The 20,592-nt window shown below is 44.1% G+C and overlaps 1 protein-coding gene across 1 annotated transcript in view; it reads right to left on the reverse strand.

Moving 5' to 3' along the window:
* The window catches only part of EDC4 (enhancer of mRNA decapping 4), a 1,195,039-nt gene that overhangs the window by 437,911 nt on the left and 736,536 nt on the right, over positions 1-20,592 (reverse strand). The window contains 2 exon segments of the mRNA XM_030203662.1: positions 351-449; positions 18,718-19,178. Coding sequence (XP_030059522.1) covers positions 351-449; positions 18,718-19,178 — 560 coding nt within the window.

Here is a 20,592-nt window from a genome sequence, read left to right on the forward strand (position 1 = left end):
TAACCCTGATGCTGAATTATAGAATTCAGGATTTGTATTAGTAGAGACTAATTTGATCTTGACAAGGACAATGTCTAGATTCCAACATAGTAAAGCAGCAGACTTCTTCCATAGCAATCTGCAAATCATAGTCACACATTTTGGAATAGATCTCTGGAGAGCACTGTTTGTATCTGGGAGGCAAAGCCACTTTAGAAGTCATGGCACCTCTTACTCTCAAAGCTACGTGCTGAGGCTTCTATTTAATGCTTGGCATCAACTCTGCTTAATAACAGTAGGAGAACACAGACTGAACTGTATTACTGACGTAAAGAATTGGAACTCCTTTCAGCTTCTCATTGCCCTATTACCTCTGCTCAGTGCTGACGTCCTGGCTGTCACGCAGCATATGGTAGCTGTGTCGGTGGAAGGAAGAGCTCTTATGCTTCTCTTGAACTTCATCCCTGAGACTGATACAAAAATCACAGACAAGCATGAAAAACGTATAGAGACAACAGGAAGGGGAAAAAGGATAATTAGTAGTCTAATTTAAATAACCTCCAATAGAATTTCAGAAGATGGTAGGAATCCTGTATATTTAAGCTCTGTATTGATGGTGTTTGCCTGACAGCCTCATGAATAACCTTGACTATGAGGTCCCAGTCATTGAGTCAGGCAAAAGTGGTCACGGGTACACCGATTTGGGCTCCAGATGAAAATGAAATATATTCCTTTTGTGGGAAAATGTTATTGCAATTCCTGAGCTACAAACAGAAGAGCTGGGTAGGGATGAAGTTTATAGGAAAATATGTTAGACCAATGTAGTTAAACTCCATACCTTTCACCAATATGAAAGCTACAGCATATATCAGTGCAATTAAAGATTTTTTTTTGGGGGGGGAGGGGGGGCATATAGCCTACATAAGTATACAAATATATCTGGGAAGACAAGAAATAAATTTATCTAAGAACAGGGCTACAGCAGTTGTGCACTGCCATGGAAGAATTCTAAGCTCGATTCCTTAGATCAGTTGGGGTTGCAAGAAACTTTTACAGCCCATAGGGATCTCACACTTACACAAAAGCAACACCTAATGGCAAAACTCAGTATACTGGTAGGAGACACTAGGGCCCCTACATGAGGAGCACTGCCGATGTGGGATTGGGAGGAGATCATGAAATAAAGTTTAACAGGCTAATGACTAACAATTAAAAGTAAACAGTTAAGAACATGGTAAATTATTCTTTCATTAAAATCACAGTCCAAATACAGAGGAAGACAGCAAAAGGGATACTGGGGAAAGAGAGTAGTATAATCATGCAAAATCATATCAGCTTTCTAGTTGTGACCATAAACATGGGTAAGATAGAGGTAGATTGACAGTTCACAGAGAACTGGATAATAATTCGTAATAATGTGCAGACCGACTCCTTGAGTGAAGAAAAGAAAGGATTGAAATTAAAGGCTTCCTAGCATAATTCTAGCTAACCAAAACCAGTAATGAGGGGCCATGTTGGATGGTCCCCTGGCAACAGTTAGATGGGAGGCAAAATGTTACTTATACACAGTGGTGTGCTGGTAAATGTTTAACAACAGGCTTTCTCCCAAGTCCACCTCTGCGCACCCCTCCCCCCCCCCCCGGCCACCTCTGCGCACCCCCAAAGTGTAGAACTGGCTATAGCCGGGGAGAGAGCCTGGGGGGGGGGGGGCAATGCATTACTCTCTCCAGGAAAAAAAAAATTAAATGATCCCAGGTTCCAATCTAATTCATGTTTAATATGGGATAAAACGCCATAAGTAAATAAATATAAACTTTTAATGTTGAGCACCTAATTCTCACTTATTCCAAACATTATAATGAAAATAAAACTATTTTTTCTACCTTTGTTGTCTGGTGACTGTTTTTCTGATCATGCTGGCCCAGTACCTGATTCTGCTGCTATCTGTCCTTGTTTCCAGGGCTTCCTTTCCATTTATTTCTTTACTTTCCGTCTTTCTTCTTCATTTCTTGCCCTACATCCGTAAGTAAAAGCTGGGTCCTCCGCAGACTTCTGTCCAGTGGATCCAGCTTCTGCCTATTTTCTTCATCCATATGCAGTTTTTCTCCCTTTTCCCTCATCTCATCTCCTTCCTCACTCTTCCCTCCCCTCCATCCATGTCCAGAATTTCTTCTCTTTCCCTTCCCTCTCCTCCATCCATGTCCAGCAACCCTCCTCTCCCCCCTGCTCTCCCCTCCATCCACCCATGTCCAGCAACTCCTCTCCCCTCCCCTCCATCCACCCATGTCCAGCAACTCTCCTCTCCCCTGCCATCCCCTCCATCCACCCATGTCCAGCAACCCTCCTCTCCCCCCTGCCCTCCCCTCCATCCACCCATGTCCAGCAACTCCTCTCCCCTCCCCTCCATCCACCCATGTCCAGCAACTCTCCTCTCCCCTGCCCTCCCCTCCATCCACCCATGTCCAGCAACTCTCTACTACTACTACTACTATATAGCATTTCTATAGCGCTACAAGGCGTACGCAGCGCTACACAAACATAGAAGAAAGACAGTCCCTGCTCAAAGAGCTTACAATCTAATAGACAAAAAAAAATAAATAAAGTAAGCAAATCAAATCAATTAATGTGAACGGGAAGGAAGAGAGGAGGGTAGGTGGAGGTGAGTGGTTACAAGTGGTTACGAGTCAAAAGCAATGTTAAAGAGGTGGGCTTTCAGTCTAGATTTAAAGGTGGCCAAGGATGGGCAAGACATAGGGGCTCAGGAAGTTTATCCAAGCGTAGGGTGCAGCGAGACAGAAGGCGCGAAGTCTGGAGTTGGCAGTAGTGGAGAAGGGAACAGATAAGAAGGATTTATCCATGGAGCGGAGTGCACGGGAAGGGGTGTAGGGAAGGACGAGTGTGGAGAGATACTGGGGAGCAGCAGAGTGAGTACATTTATAGGTTAGTAGAAGTTTGAACAGGATGCGAAAACGGAAAGGAAGCCAGTGAAGGTTCTTGAGGAGAGGGGTAGTATGAGTAAAGCGACCCTGGCGGAAGACGAGACGGGCAGCAGAGTTTTGAACCGACTGGAGAGGGGAGAGGTGACTAAGTGGGAGGCTAGCAAGAAGCAGATTGCAGTAGTCTAAACGAGAGGTGACAAGGGTGTGGATGAGGGTATTGGTACAGTGTTCGAAAAGAAAGGGGCGGATTTTACGGATGTTGTAAAGAAAGAAACGACAGGTCTTGGCAATCTGCTGGATATGAGCAGAGAAGGAGAGAGAAGAGTCAAAGATGACCCCAAGGTTTCGAGCTGAGGAGACAGGGAGAATGAGAGAGCCATCAACAGAAATAGAAAACGGGGGGAGCGGGGAGGTGGGTTTGGGGGGGGGAAAATGAGAAGCTCGGTTTTGGTCATATTTAATTTCAGGTGGCGTTGAGACATCCAGACAGCAATGTCAGACAAGCACGCTGAAACTTTGGTTTGGATGCAAGGTGAGATATCAGGGGTAGAAAGGTAGATTTGGGAGTCATCAGCATAGAGATGGTAGGAAAAGCCATGGGATGAGATTAATGAACCAAGGGAAGAAGTGTAGATAGAAAAGAGGAAGGGACCAAGAACAGAACCCTGAGGTACGCCGACAGGCAGAGGGATAGAAGTAGAAGAGGATCCACCAGAGTGAACACTAAAGGTGCGGGGGGAGAGGTAGGAAGAGAACCAGGAAAGGACAGAGCCCTGGAATCCAAGTGAGGACAGGGTATCGAGAAGTATGCTGTGATCGACAGTGTCAAAAGCAGCGGAAAGATCAAGAAGAATGAGGATGGAATATTGATCTCTGGATTTAGCCAGTAATAGGTCATTGGAGACTTTAGTAAGCGCAGTTTCGGTTAAGTGGAGAGGGCGAAAACCAGATTATAGTGGGTCAAGAATAGCATGTGAGGAGAGAAAATCAAGGCAGCGGCGGTGAACAGCACGCTCAAGTAATTTGGAGAGAAAAGGAAGGAGGGAGATGGGTCGGTAATTAGAGGGACAAGTAGGGTCGAGTGAAGCCTTCTTAAGGAGAGGTGTGACCACAGCATGTTTAAAGGCAGCAGGGACAGTCGCAGTGGAAAGTGAGAGGTTGAGAATGTGACAGATAAAAGGAATAAGAGCAGGAGAGATGGCATCTCCCCTGCCCTCCCCTCCATCCACCCATGTCCAGCAACTCTTCTGTCCTCTCCCCTGCCCTCCCTCCATACATCCATATCCAGCGATTCTCTTCACTCCCCTGCCCCCCCTCCAGCCATCCATACCCAGGGATTCTCTTCTCTCCCCTGCCCCCCCTCCAGCCATCCATACCCAGCGATTCTCTTCTCTCTCCTGCCCCCCCCCTGCAGCCTTCCATACCCAACGATTCTCTTCTCTCCCCTGCCCCCCCCAGCCATCCATACCCGGCGATTCTCTTCTTTCCCCTGCCCCCCTCCATCCAGCCATACCCAGCGATTCTCCTCTCTCCCCTGCCCTACCCTCCAGCTCCCATCCATGTCCAGCGATTCTCCTTCGCCCCCATCCTCCCCTCCCATTCATATCCACATACCCGCCCGCTTCTCCCCCCCAACATCCCCCCCTTTTTCTTCCTGCCACAGTTGGTTTAAATCTTTTTTATTACCTCTGTCGAATCGGCCATGTCATTGAAAGCCCTGCCCGTCTCTAGCCTTCCCTTCGAGTTTGTTCCCTCAGAGTCCCGCCCTCGCGGAAAGAGGAAATGACGTCAGAAGACGGGACTCTGAGGGACGAACTCACGAACAGAAGGCTAGAAATGGGCAGGGCTTTGAATGACGTGGCCGCTTCGACGGAGGTAATAAAAACTATTTAACCCCCCCACCCACCCAGGACGGCGCAGGCAAACGAGGGCAGTGGTGGGAGGTGAGGTAAACGGGGTAAGCATGGCTTGTGGTGCCCTCCTGCCATGCTTACCTCGTTTACTGGAGCCGACTCGCCCTGCAGAACAACCAGCTCACAAGATCTTTAAAAATTTAACAACCGGCTCTTGCGAGCCGGTGCGAGCCAGCTCCAGCACACCACTGCTTATACAGTATATTGCACAAAATCTAGCCAGTGTGCTGCTTCTCAAAAGAAAAAAAAGAATAGTCATACTGGGTCAGACCAATGGTCCACCTAGCCCAGCATCCTGTTTGCACCAGTGGTCAAAAGGTCACACCAGAATCCCAAATAGTAGCAACATTCCATGCTACCACTCCCAGGGCATGCAGTGGCTTCCCTGTGTCTGTCTCAATAGCAGACTATGAACTTTTCCTCCAGGAATTTGTCCAAACCTTTTTTAAACCCAGATACCCTAACTACTGTTAACACATCCTCTGGCAAAGAGTACCAGAGCTTAACTATTAATTGAGTAAAAAATATTTCCTCCTACATGTTTTAAAAGTATTTCCATGTAATTTCACTGAGTGTTCCTTGGTCTTTGTACGTTTTGAAAGAGTGAAAAAATCAATTCACGTCTACTCGTTCAACATCTCTCAGTATTTTGTAGACATCAATCATCTCTCCCCTCAGCCATTTCTATTCCAAGCTGAAGAGCCCTAACCTCTTTAGGCCTTTAAATATATGAGAGGAGTTCCATACCCTTTATCATTTTGGTCGCTCTTCTTTGAACCTTTTCTAATTCTGCTATATCTTTTTTTAGATAGAGTGACCAGAACTGAATGCAGTACTCAATGTGAGGTCACACCATGGAACGAAACAGAGGCATTATAGTATTCTTGGTCTTAATTTACCATCCCTCCTAATAGTTCCTAGCATCCTGTTTGCTTTTTGGCAGCTGCCGCACCCTGACCAGAAGATTTCAGCGTACTGTCTACGACACCTAGACCTTTTCTGGAGCACTGACCCCCAAGGTAGACCTTAGCATCAGGTAACTATGATTCAGATTATTCTTCCCAATATGCATCACTTTGCATTTGTCCACATTAAATTTCATTTGAAATTTGGATGCCCAGCCCTCCAATTTACTAAGGTCTTCCTGCAATTTTTCACAGTCTGCATATGTTTTAACAACCTTGAATAGTTTTGTGTGTCATCTGCAAATTTAATCACCTCATTCATCATTCCGATTTCCAGATCATTTATAAATAGGTTAAATAGCACTGGTCCCAATACAGATCCCTGCGGCACTCCACTATTCACCCTCTTTCATGGAAAGAAATTACCATTTAACCCTACCCTCTGTTTTCTGTCCAATAACCAATTCCTAATCCATACCAGAACCTTGCCTCCTATCCCATGACTCTTTAATTTTCTCAGGAGTCTCTCATGAGGAACTTTATCAAAAGCTTTCTGAAAATCTAGATACAATGCATCAACTGGCTCACTTTTACCCACATGTTTATTCACGCCTTCAAAGAAATGAAGCAAATTGGTGAGGCTGACTCTGTCCCATTAAACCATGTTTATTTAAGCGTTCCATAATCGTATTCTTTATAATAGTTTCCATTATTTTACCCAGCACTGACATCAGGCTTACTGGTCTCTAAATTTCCCAGATCACCCCGGAACCTTTTTTAAAAATCAGCGTTACATTGGACACCCTCCAATCTTCAGCTACTACGGATAATTTTAATGACACGTTACAGATTACTAACAGATCAGCAATTTCATGTTTGTGTTCTTTAAGTACCCTTGGATGCTTCCCATCTGGTCCAGGTGATTTACTACTCTTTAATATGTTGATCTGGCTCAATATGTCTTCCAGGATCAATGAGATTTCTTTCAGTTCCTCCATATCATTAACCTTGAAAACCATTTCCGATACAGGTAGATCTCTTACATTACCTTCCTTAAAAACCTAAGCAAAGAATTCATTCAGTTTCTCCGCTATGGTCTTGTCCACCCTGAGTGCCCCTTTTGTTCCTTCATGATCTAATGGTTCCATGGATTCCCTTGCAGGCTTTCTGCTTCTAATGTACCTAAAAAAGTTGTTAATGTGAGTTTTTTTGCATCTGCTGCAAGTCATATTCTCTTTTAACCTTCTTTATCAACACTTTGCATCTATCTTACCAGTGCTTATGTTGCTTCTTACTTTTTTTTTATTTTTACCCCGCGCTTTCACACTCATGGCAGGCTCTGGGCAGAGCAAGAAGGTGACGTAAGCCTACGCCTTTGAGAGTATTAGGGCCGCTGCCTATGTCCACTCAAAAATCTCCAAGATGAAGATGCTATAGCTGGAGGGTACAAACATAGGGTTTGGATAGTATCAGCATGTTTCTTTATGAGGTCAGCGACCTCTTCCACCTTATCCCCAAATAGATTGTCTCCTCGGAAAGGCACATCCACCAACCTCTCATGAACCACTGGCTCCAGGTCAGAGACATGTAGCCATGAGAGTCTGTGCATACCTACATCCATGGCGGAGAGTCTGGATGCAATGTGAAAAGAATCATATGTACCCCTGCAAAGATACTTACTACACTCCAGCTGCTTACTGGCCAACTAGCAAAGCTACATTGCCTGCTCCTGCAGGAGAGAATCTGCGAGTGAGTGTACTGTATAGCAAAGACTGCAAGTAAAGGTTCATGTAGAGCTGGTAGGACTGGATGTGGGCAATGCGCATCAAGGCCTGAAAAGCCTTCCTCTCAAACAAGTCTAATGTCCGATCCAAGGCATGAGTCCTGGAGCTCACAGTTTGTTTTGAGGGCAGATTCAACAACCAAGGAGTGGTGAGGCAGTTGAGCCCTCTCAAATCTGGGAGCCTTCTGGATATGATATAGCACTGAGAGGGGAGATTCCCAGTTCATCATCAGTGTATCTTTAAGGATAGGGTACAATGTTACCATGACCCCTTTCCTTATGAGGTGATTCAAAGTCCAGAACAGATAACATCTCTGCTCTGGGCTCTTCCTCCATCTTCAACTTAAATGGAATGGCAGAAACCAGTGAACGAGAGACCCTCAGGTGGAGGTTTCCCTCTCTCTTGAGGTGGGGAAAGGATCAGAAAATACCCCATAAGAATCCTCATCCAAGAAGTAATGAGGGTCTTCCTCCGAGTCCCATGAGAAGTCCGACTCCTCACCATACTCTGGACGGAGTTTGTGCCTGCCTTGGCCAGTGGAGCTACATCCACACCATAATAAGCGCAGAGATACAGCCCTACCCTCAAACTCTGGGAAAGCTTCCTCCCCCGATGTTTAGAGCAGTATTGCATGCGTTGATGTCAACACCCTTCGAGACATCAATGATCTCTGTTGGAGTTCCTCAGGGATCTGTCCTTGGACCCCTTCTTTTTTCAATCTACACCTCTTCCCTGGGCTCGCTGATCTTATCTCATGGTTTCCAATATCATCTCTATGCTGACGACACCCAGCTTTATCTCTCCACACCAGAAGTCACTGCGGAAACCCAGGCCAAAGTATCGGCCTGCTTATCCGACATTGCTGCCTGGATATCCAACCGCCACCTGAAACTGAACATGGCAAAGACCGAGCTCATTGTCTTTCCACCCAAACCCACTTCTCCTCTCCCTCCACTCTCTATCTCAGTCGATGGCACCCTCATCCTCCCCGTCTCATCTGCCCGCAACCTCGGAAGTCATCTTTGACTCCTCCCTCTCCTTCTCAGCGCATATCCAGCAGATAGCCAAGACCTGTTGCTTCTTCCTCTATAACATCAGCAAAATTCGCCCTTTCCTCTCTGAGCACACCACCCGAACTCTCGTCCACTCCCTCATTAACTCTCGCCTTGATTACTGCAATCTATTCCTCACTGGCCTCCCACTTAGCCATCTATCCCCCCTTCAATCCGTTCAGAACTCTGCTGCACATCTTATCTTCCGCCTGGACCGATATGCTCATATCACCCCTCTCCTAAAGTCACTTCACTGGCTTCCGATCAGGTACTGCATACAGTTCAAGCTTCTCCTACTAACCTACAAATGCACTCAATCTGCAGCCCCTAATTACCTCTCTACCCTTATCTCCCCTTACGCTCCTACCCGAAACCTCCGCTCACAGGACAAATCCCTCCTCTCTGTACCCTTCTCCACCACCGCCAATTCCAGGCTCCACTGTTTCTGCCTCGCCTCTCCCTATGTTTGGAATAAACTTCCTGAGCCCATACGCCAAGCCCCCTCCCTGCCCATCCTTGCTCAAAGCCCATCTCTTCAATGTCGCCTTCGGCACCTTAACATTATACCTCTAGTCAGGAAATCTAGACTGCCCCAATTTGTTTGACTGCACATTTTGTCCATAAGACTGTAAGCTTTTTTGAGCAGGGACTCTCCTTCTTTGTTAAACTGTACAGCACTGCGTAACCCTAGTAGCGCTTTAGAAGTGTTAAGTAGTAGTAGTATCTCCCCACAGGCATGCACAGAGCCTTAGGAAGAACTTGGAGTTGATCCGCAGTTGGCGCAAGCGTCCTGGATGTCTGAATGGAATGCTGCTGCAGTATCTGCACCAGCTCCTCCCTGAGCATTGCTCAGAAACCTTCATCAAAGGTAGGCATTGGGAAAGGCAGGAGAGCTGGAAAAGAGGCAGACTGAGAAGGCATCAGTGCCAAAATGTAAGCGGGGACCTGGCTGCTTGGAGACTTGCACACCGGCACATCTTCCAAAGATGGGAGTGCTCCCCCTGGTGCCAGCACTTATCGGATACTAGCATTGCCAATACCCCAGACCTCCCAGCACCATATATTGATGAGGATAGATGCATATGCTTCTTGGGCTTTCCCCAATGCTCAGCATTGTGGTCCTTTGGTGCCGATAAGGTGTCTGGTCTGATGCTGACTGGCCTTGGGGCCTACTCTCAGCACCTGATGCTGAGACAGGTGGAGACCTTCTCAATGCTGGTGCACTCCCAGTGGTAGATGTGGCAGATGAAGTGTTAGCAGCCATCAAGGTTGATGATTCCAGTGCTCATGTATCAACCTTCGAGGAACCAAAAATTCTCTCCTGTTGAAGCTGCCGTGTCAATTGCATTTGAAAACAGAGAGAGCAAGAGTTAGGCCTTTTAGCTTTTGAGTGATTTTTCTAATTTGTGGAGCGTTTTTTGCAATTGGCTAGCAGATTTGGGAACTTTTTTATTTTGAAATGGCTGTGCTGAGTGATTGACGGTTTCTGGCCTATATATTAATACAGTTCTCTTTTGCTTTGTTTTATTGGCTTTTTTAGATTGTACATCTTAAACTACGTTGAGACCAAGGGACCATGATTCTAATTGCTCCCTACTGGCCACGTCAAATTTGGCTCCCTCTTCTCCTAGAGTTATCGTCCAAAAAAACCAACCTTTTCCAACCCTAATAGCATGAAATGAGGGGTCCTCCATCCAGACCCCCACTCGCTAGCACTGACAGCTTGGATTTTGACAATATAGACCTTAAATTCCTTAAAACTTCCAGAAGGAATCTCTAGAATGCTATGAGTTTATCTTGATGGGCAGACTGGATGGACCATATAGGTTTATCTACTGTCATCTACTATGTTACTATATTACATCGCTTTGATTTGCTTTGCAACAAAGTACATTTTATCAAATCTCAATAAACATGAATATAAACACGGTCAGGCACAAGGCACCCGATGCACCAACTGTGCGGGTCCGTCACGGAAATCACCGAATTGCATTGGAAGCACCTTTTGAAGCCACCGGGGGTCTTCCTGGACATCAAGAAAAGAATTGTGGCCAAATTAAACGCAACTGTGAACAGTAAAAAGGGGAAGCATTCAAACTGAGGTACGCATTCCAGCTTAAAATGGGCCTAACAACCCGCAAAAAAGAAAGGAAACAAAGAGCCGAAAACACTACAAAAAATAAAATGGAAAAGAATAACCAAAAGGAACAAAAATACCCGCACAGGAAAGCTCTACAGAATAGAGAAAATACTGTACTGAAAGGAGAATATGATGATGCGTCCTCCCTGCTCCACAGAAAAATGAAGAAATGCGAAGAAATGCAAAGTGATGCACTTAGGGTGTAGAAATCCACGAGAGATGTATGTGTTAGGCGGTGAAAGTCTGATAGGTACGGACGGGGAGAGGGATCATGGGGTGATAGTATCTGAGGACCTGAAGGCGACAAAACAATGTGACAAGGCGGTGGCCGTAGCTAGAAGATTGCTAGGCTGTATAGAGAGAGGTGTGACCAGCAGAAGAAAAGAGGTTTTAATACCCCTGTATAAGACGTTGGTGAGGCCCCACCTGGAGTATTGTGTTCAGTTTTGGAGGTCGTATCTTGTGAAGGATGTGAAAAAAATGGAAGGGGTGCAAAGAAAAGCTACGAGAATGATATGGGATTTGCGTTACGTATGAGGAGAGACTTGCAGACCTGAACATGTATAGCCTGGAGGAAAGGAGAAACAGGGGTGATATGATACAGACGTTCAAATATTTGAAAGGTATTAATCTGCAAACGAACCTTTTCCGGAGAGGGGAAGGCGGTAGAACGAGAGGACATGAAATGAGATTGAAGGGGGGCAGACTCAAGAAAAATGTCAGGAAGTATTTTTTCACGGAGAGAGTGGTGGATGCTTGGAATGCCCTCCCACGGGAGGTGGTGGAGAGGAAAACGGTAACGGAATTCAAACATGCGTGGGATAAACATAAAGGAATCCTCCTCAGAAGAAAGGGATTCCCAGAAGCTTAGCCAGCGGTGGGAGGCAGGGCTGGTGGTTGGGAGGTGGGGATAGTGCTGGGCAGACTTATACGGTCTGTGCCAGAGCCGGTGGTGGGAGGCAGGGCAGGTGGTTGGGAGGTGGGGATAGTGCTGGGCAGACTTATACGGTCTGTGCCCTGAAAAAGACAGGTACAAATCAAGGTAAGGTATACACAAAAAATGACACGTGAGTTTATCTTGTTGGGTAGACTGGGTGGACCGTGGTCTTTTTCTGCCGTCATCTACTATGTTACTATGAGGGACCCATGCTCGTTAGTTGGGCAGGAAGGCATCAGTGCATGCACGGTGGGACGCTGCTAGAAAGTTCTACAATCTCGCTAGTCAGCGTCCATACTGGGCTCCATCGGATGATATCATCCAGCTGTGAGAATACAAAAGGCCTGCTTGTCCTCAGAGAGAATGTCATTATCTAGAGTTTTGGCAATTTTAAATAATGTATTTTACAAATATTTTCAGAATGGCCACTCTCACAGTTTGTTACTTATTCATCACTAGAACGCTGTATGCTTCCGGCTACATTATGTAATGTTGTGGTCCTTTAAGGGTAGTACTGATATTCATTCAGCCCTCTGTGTATAAAGGATGCCCACCCCTGATTTAGGCTCTGCAACATGTTTAAGGACTCATATTAAACGACTTGCATTCTTACCGAACAGTTATGATATTTACTACTGTTCTGCACTGGAAAGTTTTGTTTCCTTAATAAATTATACTTAATTCCAGCCACCCAAGAGTACTCCTTGCAGATCAAGGTTTGTCAGATTACTAGAACACTGTATCCAGGGCAACCCTCAGCTTTGTAATAACCAAGCTAGTATTTTTATTTTTTTATTCAGAACTTGTTATACCACTTGGACTAACAGGCAGGGGCATAGCCAGACCTCGACGGGAGGGGGGCCAGAGCCAAAGGTGAGGAGGCACACTTTGGCCCGCCTCCCCGCCGCCATCCCCTGTGGCCACTACCGCCTCTCCTCCACCACCCTCCTGCTGCTGCTTCCCCCCCTTCCCCTGCCACGGTTTTGTTTTTAAGTCCATTTTTTCCAGTCTCTGGTGTCTGAGGTCAACTTCCCGCCCTTTTCTGTTTTTCATCTAAGTTCTTTGCACATTTGAACCCACTGGCCCTATTCAAATTCAAATCATAAATGACAAATTAAAACAATTGGCAGACTGGCTACAAAACAACAAACTCCTTATCAATCCTGCTAAATCATAAGTACATAAGTATTGCCATACTGGAAAAGACCAATGGTTCATCTCGCCCAGCATCCTGTTTCCAACAGTGGCCAATCCAGGTCACAAATACCTGGCAAGATCCCAAAAAGCACAACACATTTTATACTTCTTATCCCAGAAATAGTGGATTTTCCCCAAGTCCATTTAATAACGGTCTATGGCCTTTTCCTTTAGAAAGCCATCCAAACCTTTTTTAAACTCTGCTAAGCTATCCGCCTTTACCACATTCTCTGGCAACGAATTCTAGAGTTTAATTACATGTTGACTGAAGAAACATTTTCTCCGATTCGCTTTAAATTTACTACATTGTAGCTTCATCGCATGCCCCCTAGTCCTAGTATTTTTGGAAAGCGTAAACAGATGCTTCACATCTACCCGTTCAACCACTCATTATTTTAAAGACCTCTATCATATCTCCTCTCAACCGCCTTTTCTCCAAGCTGAAGAGAGCCCTAGCCGCTTTAGCCTTTCCTCATAGGGAAGTCATCCCATCCCCTTTATCATTTTCGTCGCCCTTCTCTGCTCCTTTTCTAATTCCACTATATCTTTTTTAAGATGCAGTGACCAGAAGTGAACACAATATTTGAGGTGCGGTCGCACCATGGAGCAATACAAAGGCATTATAACATCCTCATTTTTGTTTTCCATTCCTTTCCTAATAATACCTAACATTCTATTTGCTTTCTTAGCCGCAGCAGCACACTGAGCAGAAGGTTTCAACGTATCATCAACGACGACACCTAGATCCCTTTCTTGGTCCGTGACTCATAACGTGGAACCTTGCATGACATAGCTATAATTCGGGTTCGTCTTTCCCATATGCATCACTTTGCACTTGCTCACATTAAACGTCATCTGCCATTTAGACGCCCAGTCTCCCAGTCTCGTAAGGTCCTCTTGCAATTTTTAACAATCCTCCTGCGATTTAATGGCTTTGAATAACTTTGTGTCATCAGCAAATTTTATTACCTCACTAGTTATTCCCATCTCTAGGTCATTTATAAATATGTTAAAAAGCAGCGGTCCCAGCACAGACCCCTGGGGAACCCCACTAACTACCCTTCTCCATTGAGAATACTGACCATTTAAACCTACTCTCTGTTTTCTATCTTTTAACCAGTTTTTAATCCACAATAGAACACTACTTCCTATCCCATGACTCTCCAATTTCCTCTGGAATCTTTCATGAGGTACTTTGTCAAACACCTTTTGAAAATCCAGATACACAATATCAACCGGCTCACCTATATCCACATGTTTGTTCACCCCTTCAAAGAAATTTAGCAGATTGGTGAGGCAAGATTTCCCTTCACTAAATTCATGTTGACTTTGTCTCATCAATCCATGCTTTTGAATATGCTCTGTAATTTTGTTCTTTATAATAGTCTCTACCATTTTGCCCGGCACCGACATCAGACTCACCGGTCTATAATTTCCCGGATCTCCTCTGGAACCTTTTTTAAAAATCGGCGTTACATTGGCCACCCTCCAATCTTCCGGTACCATGCTCGATTTTAAGGATAAATTACATATTACTAACAATAGCTCAGCAAGCTCATTTTTCAGTTCTATCAGTACTCTGGGATGAATACCATCTGGTCCAGGAGATTTGCTACTCTTTGTAGAACTGCCCCATTACATCCTCCAGGTGTACAGAGAATTCATTAAGTTTCTTCGATTCGTTAGCTTCGAATACCATTTCCAGCACCGGTATCACTCCCAAATCTTCCTCGGTGAAGACCGAAGCAACGAATTCATTTAATTTCTCCGCTACGGCTTTGTCTTCCCTGACCGCCCTTTTTACTCCTCGGTCATGTAGCGGTCCAACCGATTCTTTAGCCAGCTTCCTGCTTTTAATATACCTAAAAAAATTTTTTACTATGTGTTTTTGCCTGCAATGCAATCTTTTTTTCGAAGTCCCTCTTAGCTTTCCTTGTCAGCGCTTTGCATTTGACTTGACATTCCTTATGCTGTTTCTTATTATTTTCAGTTGGTTCCTTCTTCCATTTTCTGAAGGATTTTCTTTTAGCTCTAATAGCTTCCTGCACCTCACTTTTTAACCACGCCGGCTGTTTGGTCTTCTGTCCTCATTTTTTTTAATATGTGGAATATATTTGGCCTGGGCTTCCAGGATGATGTTTTTGAACAGCATCCACACCTGATGTAAATTTTTGACCCTTGCAGCCGCTCCTCTAAGTTTTATTTTTCACCATTCTCATTTTATCATAGTCTCCTTTTTTAAAGTTAAACGCTAACGTATTTGATTTCCTATGTATACTTACTTCAAAGCTAATATCAAATCCGATCATATTATGATCACTGTTATCAAGCGGCCCCAGCAACATTACCTCCCGCACCAAATCATGCGCTCCACTAAGGACTAGGTCTAGAATTTTTCCTTCTCTCATCGGCTCCTGTACCAGCTGCTCCATAAAGCTGTCCTTGCTTTCATCAAGGAATTTTACCTCCCTAGCGTCCCCCGATGTTACATTTACCCAGTCTATATCGGGGTAATTGAAATCACCAATTATTATTGTGTTGCCCAGTTTGTTTGCGACCCTATTTTCCTTTAACATTTCTGCATCCGTCTGTTCATCCTGCCCAGGCGGACGGTAGTACACTCCTATCACTATCCTTTTCCCCTTTACACATGGAATTTCAATCCACAGTGATTGCAAGAAGTGTTTTGTTTCCTGCAGAATTTTCAATCTATTTGATTCAAGGCTTTCCTTAATATACAATGCTACCCCTCCACCAATTCGATCCACCCTATCACTATAATATAATTTGTACCCCGGTATGACAGTGTCCCACTGATTATCCTCCTTCCACCAGGTCTCAGAGATGCCCATTATATCTAATTTTTCATTTAGTGCAATATATTCTAACTCTCCCATCTTATTTCTTAGGCTCCTGGCATTCGCATATAGACATTTCAAACTGTTTGTTGTTCCTATTTACATCATGCTCAGTACTTGACAGTATTAGTTTGCAATCTTTTGTCTGGTTTTTATTTTTATTTAAGGACACCTGATCTACTATGGTCTCTCTTGCAACCTCACTATCAGAATACCCTATCTTCCCTGTTTTGGTGATATCTTTGAAAGATACCTTATCCCGAACCATGCACTTTTGAGCGACTGTCGGCCTTCCCCCATTTCTAGTTTAAAAGCTGCTCTATCTCCTTTTTAAATGCCGACGCCAGCAGCCTGGTCCCACCATGGTTAAGGTGGAGCCCATCCTTTCGGAATAGGCTCCGCCTTCCCCAGACTGTTGCCCAGTTCCTAACAAATCTAAAACCCTCCTCCCTGTACCATCGTCTCATCCACGCATTGAGACTCCGGAGCTCTGCCTGTCTCTTGGGCCCTGGGTAGCATTTCAGAAAATGCTATCCTAGAGGTTCTGGATTTGAGCTTTCTACCTAATAGCCTAAATTTGGCTTCCAGAACCTCTCTCCCACATTCTTCTATGTCATTGGTACCCACATGTACCAAGACGGCTGGCTTCTCCCCAGCAATATCTAAAATCCTATCCAGGTGACACGTGAGGTCCACCACCTTCGCACCAGGCAGGCAAGTCACCAGGCAATCCTCACATCCACCAGCCTAATGATCGAATCACCAATTACAACAGCTGTCCTAACCTTTCCCTCCCGGGCAGCACTTGGAAACATATCCTCGGTGCGAGAGGATAGTTAGTACATCCCCTGGTGGGCAGGTCCTGCCTACAGGAGTACTTCATACTTCACCAGGGTGATGCTCTCCTTCTAGGAGACCTCCCTCCTCTAAGGTAGCACAGGGGCTGCCTTGGAGGACTTCTCTACAACATCCCTGTAGGTCTCCTCTATGTACCTCTCTGTCTCCCTCAGCTCCACCAAGTCTGCTACTCTAGCCTCAAGAGAACGGACACGTTCTCTGAGAGCTAGGAGCTCTTTGCATCAGGCACACACATATGACATCTCACCAACTGGGAGATAATCATACATATGACACCCAATGCAAAAGACTGGATAGCACCCCTCTTGCTGCAGGACTGCTGACTCCATCTTAGTGTTTTTGAGTTTTTCAATAATTTAAAACTTGCTACAGTATTAAGGATATTAGCCTAATATAAAAATGTATTTTAGATTATATTTTGCTTTGTGCTTTGGGAACTTAAAGATTGGAGTTTAAAGGAGGAATATACTAGCATATTGTATGATTTATTTAGTGTTTCCTTCTTTAGATGGTAATGAAATGTATTTAAAACTCTGTAACAGCACTCCTTGCTTGTTACCCTAATTACAATAACTGACTATGAATGAAGAGTTGTCCTAGGGGTGGGTGGGTGGGAAGACCAAACTAGATCCTGCAGTGCCTGCTAGATTCTATCTGTTAATGCTGTGATACAAAGTTTTTAAAACTAAGGGGAAAAGACTATGGAGATTAGTTGATAAAATTTGCTTTTTATATTTTTATTTTGCCTATCACTAACCTACAATTCCTCCTTTAAACCCCAATCTTTAAGTTCCCAAAGCACAAAGCAAAATAGTGTTCACTTACCAGAGAAATGTCCTCTTCTCTCAACTTCTCAAAATCCAAACCTCTACTTTTCACAAGAAACCAAGCTGATTCCCTGGAAGCCCCTATTCTTCTCTGCTCTACCCCTGTTCCTCTAGAACCCACCACTCGTGTTCTAGGAGTACTCCTGGACACAGCATTTAGCTTCTTCCCACAAATATCAGCAGTGATCAAATTCTCCTTTTACAAGCTCTGATTCTTTCGGCCCTTTTTCTGTTATATCCCTTTGCACTAAACATTCTTATCCATTCACTTGTAATCAGTCAGCTGACAATTGCAATGTTCTATACAAAGGAATTAAGGTCAAGGACCATAAAAGACTGCAGATCATTCAGAACACAGCCATCAAACTGATTACCAGCCATCGCAACTACGATCATTTAACTTCCCTCCTTAAAGCAGCCCACTGGCTACCAATCACACACCACATTACTACAAAAGTCTATTATTAGTATTTAAGATCCACTCCACTGGAGAACCATCCTACCTCTCTACCACCTAGGTTCTTGACTCCTTATTGCCCTCCCAGAATACTTATATCTACCCACTAAAATAGACTTATTTTTCTGTCATTTAGGTAGATAATTTTTGACACCAAGCAGAATGCAATATTTTCAGTACAAGGACTCAAACTTTGGAATATGCTTCCACCCCATTAAATTGAAATTGGACCTTAAAATGTTCCTATTCAAGGATGCATACACTTAACTATGCAGCACCAGCCAGAGAGGATAGATGATACTGAAACACTGAGCTGATCCAATTGTACTACTCCCCCACACACACACTTTCCTATTGAATTATGTAGTTCTACCCTCCTTCCCTCACAGGCACTGCTGTTTGTGCACTTTATTACTATATATTCTTCTCACTTTTAACATTAGATTGTAAACAGCTCAGACATTCTTTGATGGGCAGGATACAAAGTCCCTAATAAACTTGGAAACTTGGATTTGTACACTACTGGGACTAAATCTGGAAACCTATTTAAAAAAAGCCACATATGTTGCCTGTATAAAATGGGAGTTTTTTAAAAATTTTATAGGTACCCCGATATAAAATTACCCTGTACAATCATAAAAGGCAAGTATATTATTTTTTCTATAAAACATCAAACAAGTCATTCATTACAGATGGCAACAGGTAACAGGAGAGAACGGAATACTCACTTCCTAAAGAGGCTTGATGAAATAAAGAAATCAAAAAAAGTGTATGATGGCTTCCTGATAAGCGCCAGATGGGTTGCAACAAAAAGACAGACCATGAATGACATTCCTGATTAAAGAATACCAGATACAAAAGTAGCACTGACCTGTCTGCCATACTGTTCCTGGTTTCTCTGGTGATATCTGGAGCAGCTGGCCATGCCTGACTCACCACACTATCTGAAGCAGCATTTTCTGGCATCAAGGCTGTTTCCAGCAATGAGGGTGTGTTCAATCTGTCCACATCCCCACCAGATACCATATCTAAGGAGTGATGGCTATGTTCAGAGTTACGCCTGTTCCTTGGGGAGAGCAGATGTAGGGCAGATGCAGCAGAAGCCATGCTGTCAGTGCGATGGTTTGGTTCTAAAACTTCAGCAGGAAGTCCAAGAGGTGCCGGGGCAAAGCTGCGCTGCAAAGTCTCAGAAGCAATCTCAGGGATGTCTTGGGACATAGCTGTGGAGGCTGAGGAAATAACATCAGGCGAGCGCTCCCGGGTAGGTGAAGCTTGGGGAACCACTAGGGGCTCCAGTGCTTGAAGTTCCAGAGGAAGATTCCCTGCAGATATCTGAGAAACAAATCAAGCCCATATCAGAAGAATGATCCTAAAAGTCATTCTATGTAATCTTTTAGCAGAGATTTTAAATGTAAAGGATAGTGGCTCAACTATTCAATTATAGAGAAAGAAGCATATGCACTAATTTGAGAAGGCTCCATCCTTCTAATAATTGCAATATATGTTTTCTTTACTGTTTAATTTGCCACAAGCCTACCATACTAAAGTGGTGTCTAACTCCTTTCAATGAGGGGCGATAATTCATAATGCACCTAATGCAAGTCATGGGTTAGAAAGTGTGTGGGTGTGTGGGTGTGTGTGTGTGGGGGGGGGGGGGGGGGGGGGGGGGGGGGGGGGGGGGGGGGGGGGGGGGGGGGAGTAGAAATCTTTCTCCAGTGTTGCAACCAGAAACCCTCAGTGCCCAGGCTAGGAACTAGCTTGGACAGCACAACATCTGACTGTGGACTGCCACAAACTATATTCACCCTTCATTTGCAGAAGAGTCTGGACTGCCTACGAAAGCCACTGATCCTCACCTGGAATGCTTCTCCCCCCCCCCCCCCCCCCCCCCCCCGAAATTTTATTGAATTTTTTCTGATATACCATAAAATAAGATATAATTAACAAAACAACCTTATAAAACAGTATTTTAGAATATGCATAGTAATGAAGTGTCCTTTAACATTATAGATAATGAAACTAGGATACGTTTGCGGTACTTTCATAGTGAGTCAATAAAGTCCTTTATAGGTGACCATGTTAAAGTTTTTTTGTTGATTGTTCCAGTAAGGCCGGCTGATGCCATTTCAAATTTGTGATATAATAGTATGGATTGCCACCAAAAATTGACATTTTGATTACTATTGGACAATTTATGATCCTTGCAAATTGGAAAAATGCCTCAATGCTCAATGAACATTTTTGTTTAACATTGTGTTCAGTTAAACAGTTTTCAAGAGCATTAGATTTGAATATTATCAGTGCTATACTGGGTTGTACACTAATATTGAGAATACGACAGATGACATTCCAAATATTATACCAAAAAGGTTTGATCTTATTACATTCAAACAACATGTGTATAAATGTTCCAGTATGTGTTTGACAGTGTCAACATGAATCGGAGGTCACCAATTGTGACCTGTGCATTTTCTTTGGAGTCCATAATGCCCTATGATATAAAAAATATATAGATAGCATAATATTAGCTGATGTCAGTGGTCTAATTAAAGAGGTCCAAATTCTGAAATGAATATCATTTGGTATTGTATAGTTAGTGTCTGTCTCCCATATTTCTTTTATGATGGATTGACGACTGTATTGAAGGAAGAGTAATTTAAATTGAAGAGGCCATGTGTTCGTCTCTAATCAAGGATTTGGCAGTTTCATAAATACTTGGTTCATAAGAATAACATGTTCTAGAACA

Source organism: Microcaecilia unicolor, chromosome 5 (assembly GCF_901765095.1).
Source record: "Microcaecilia unicolor chromosome 5, aMicUni1.1, whole genome shotgun sequence".
Taxonomy (NCBI): domain Eukaryota; kingdom Metazoa; phylum Chordata; class Amphibia; order Gymnophiona; family Siphonopidae; genus Microcaecilia; species Microcaecilia unicolor.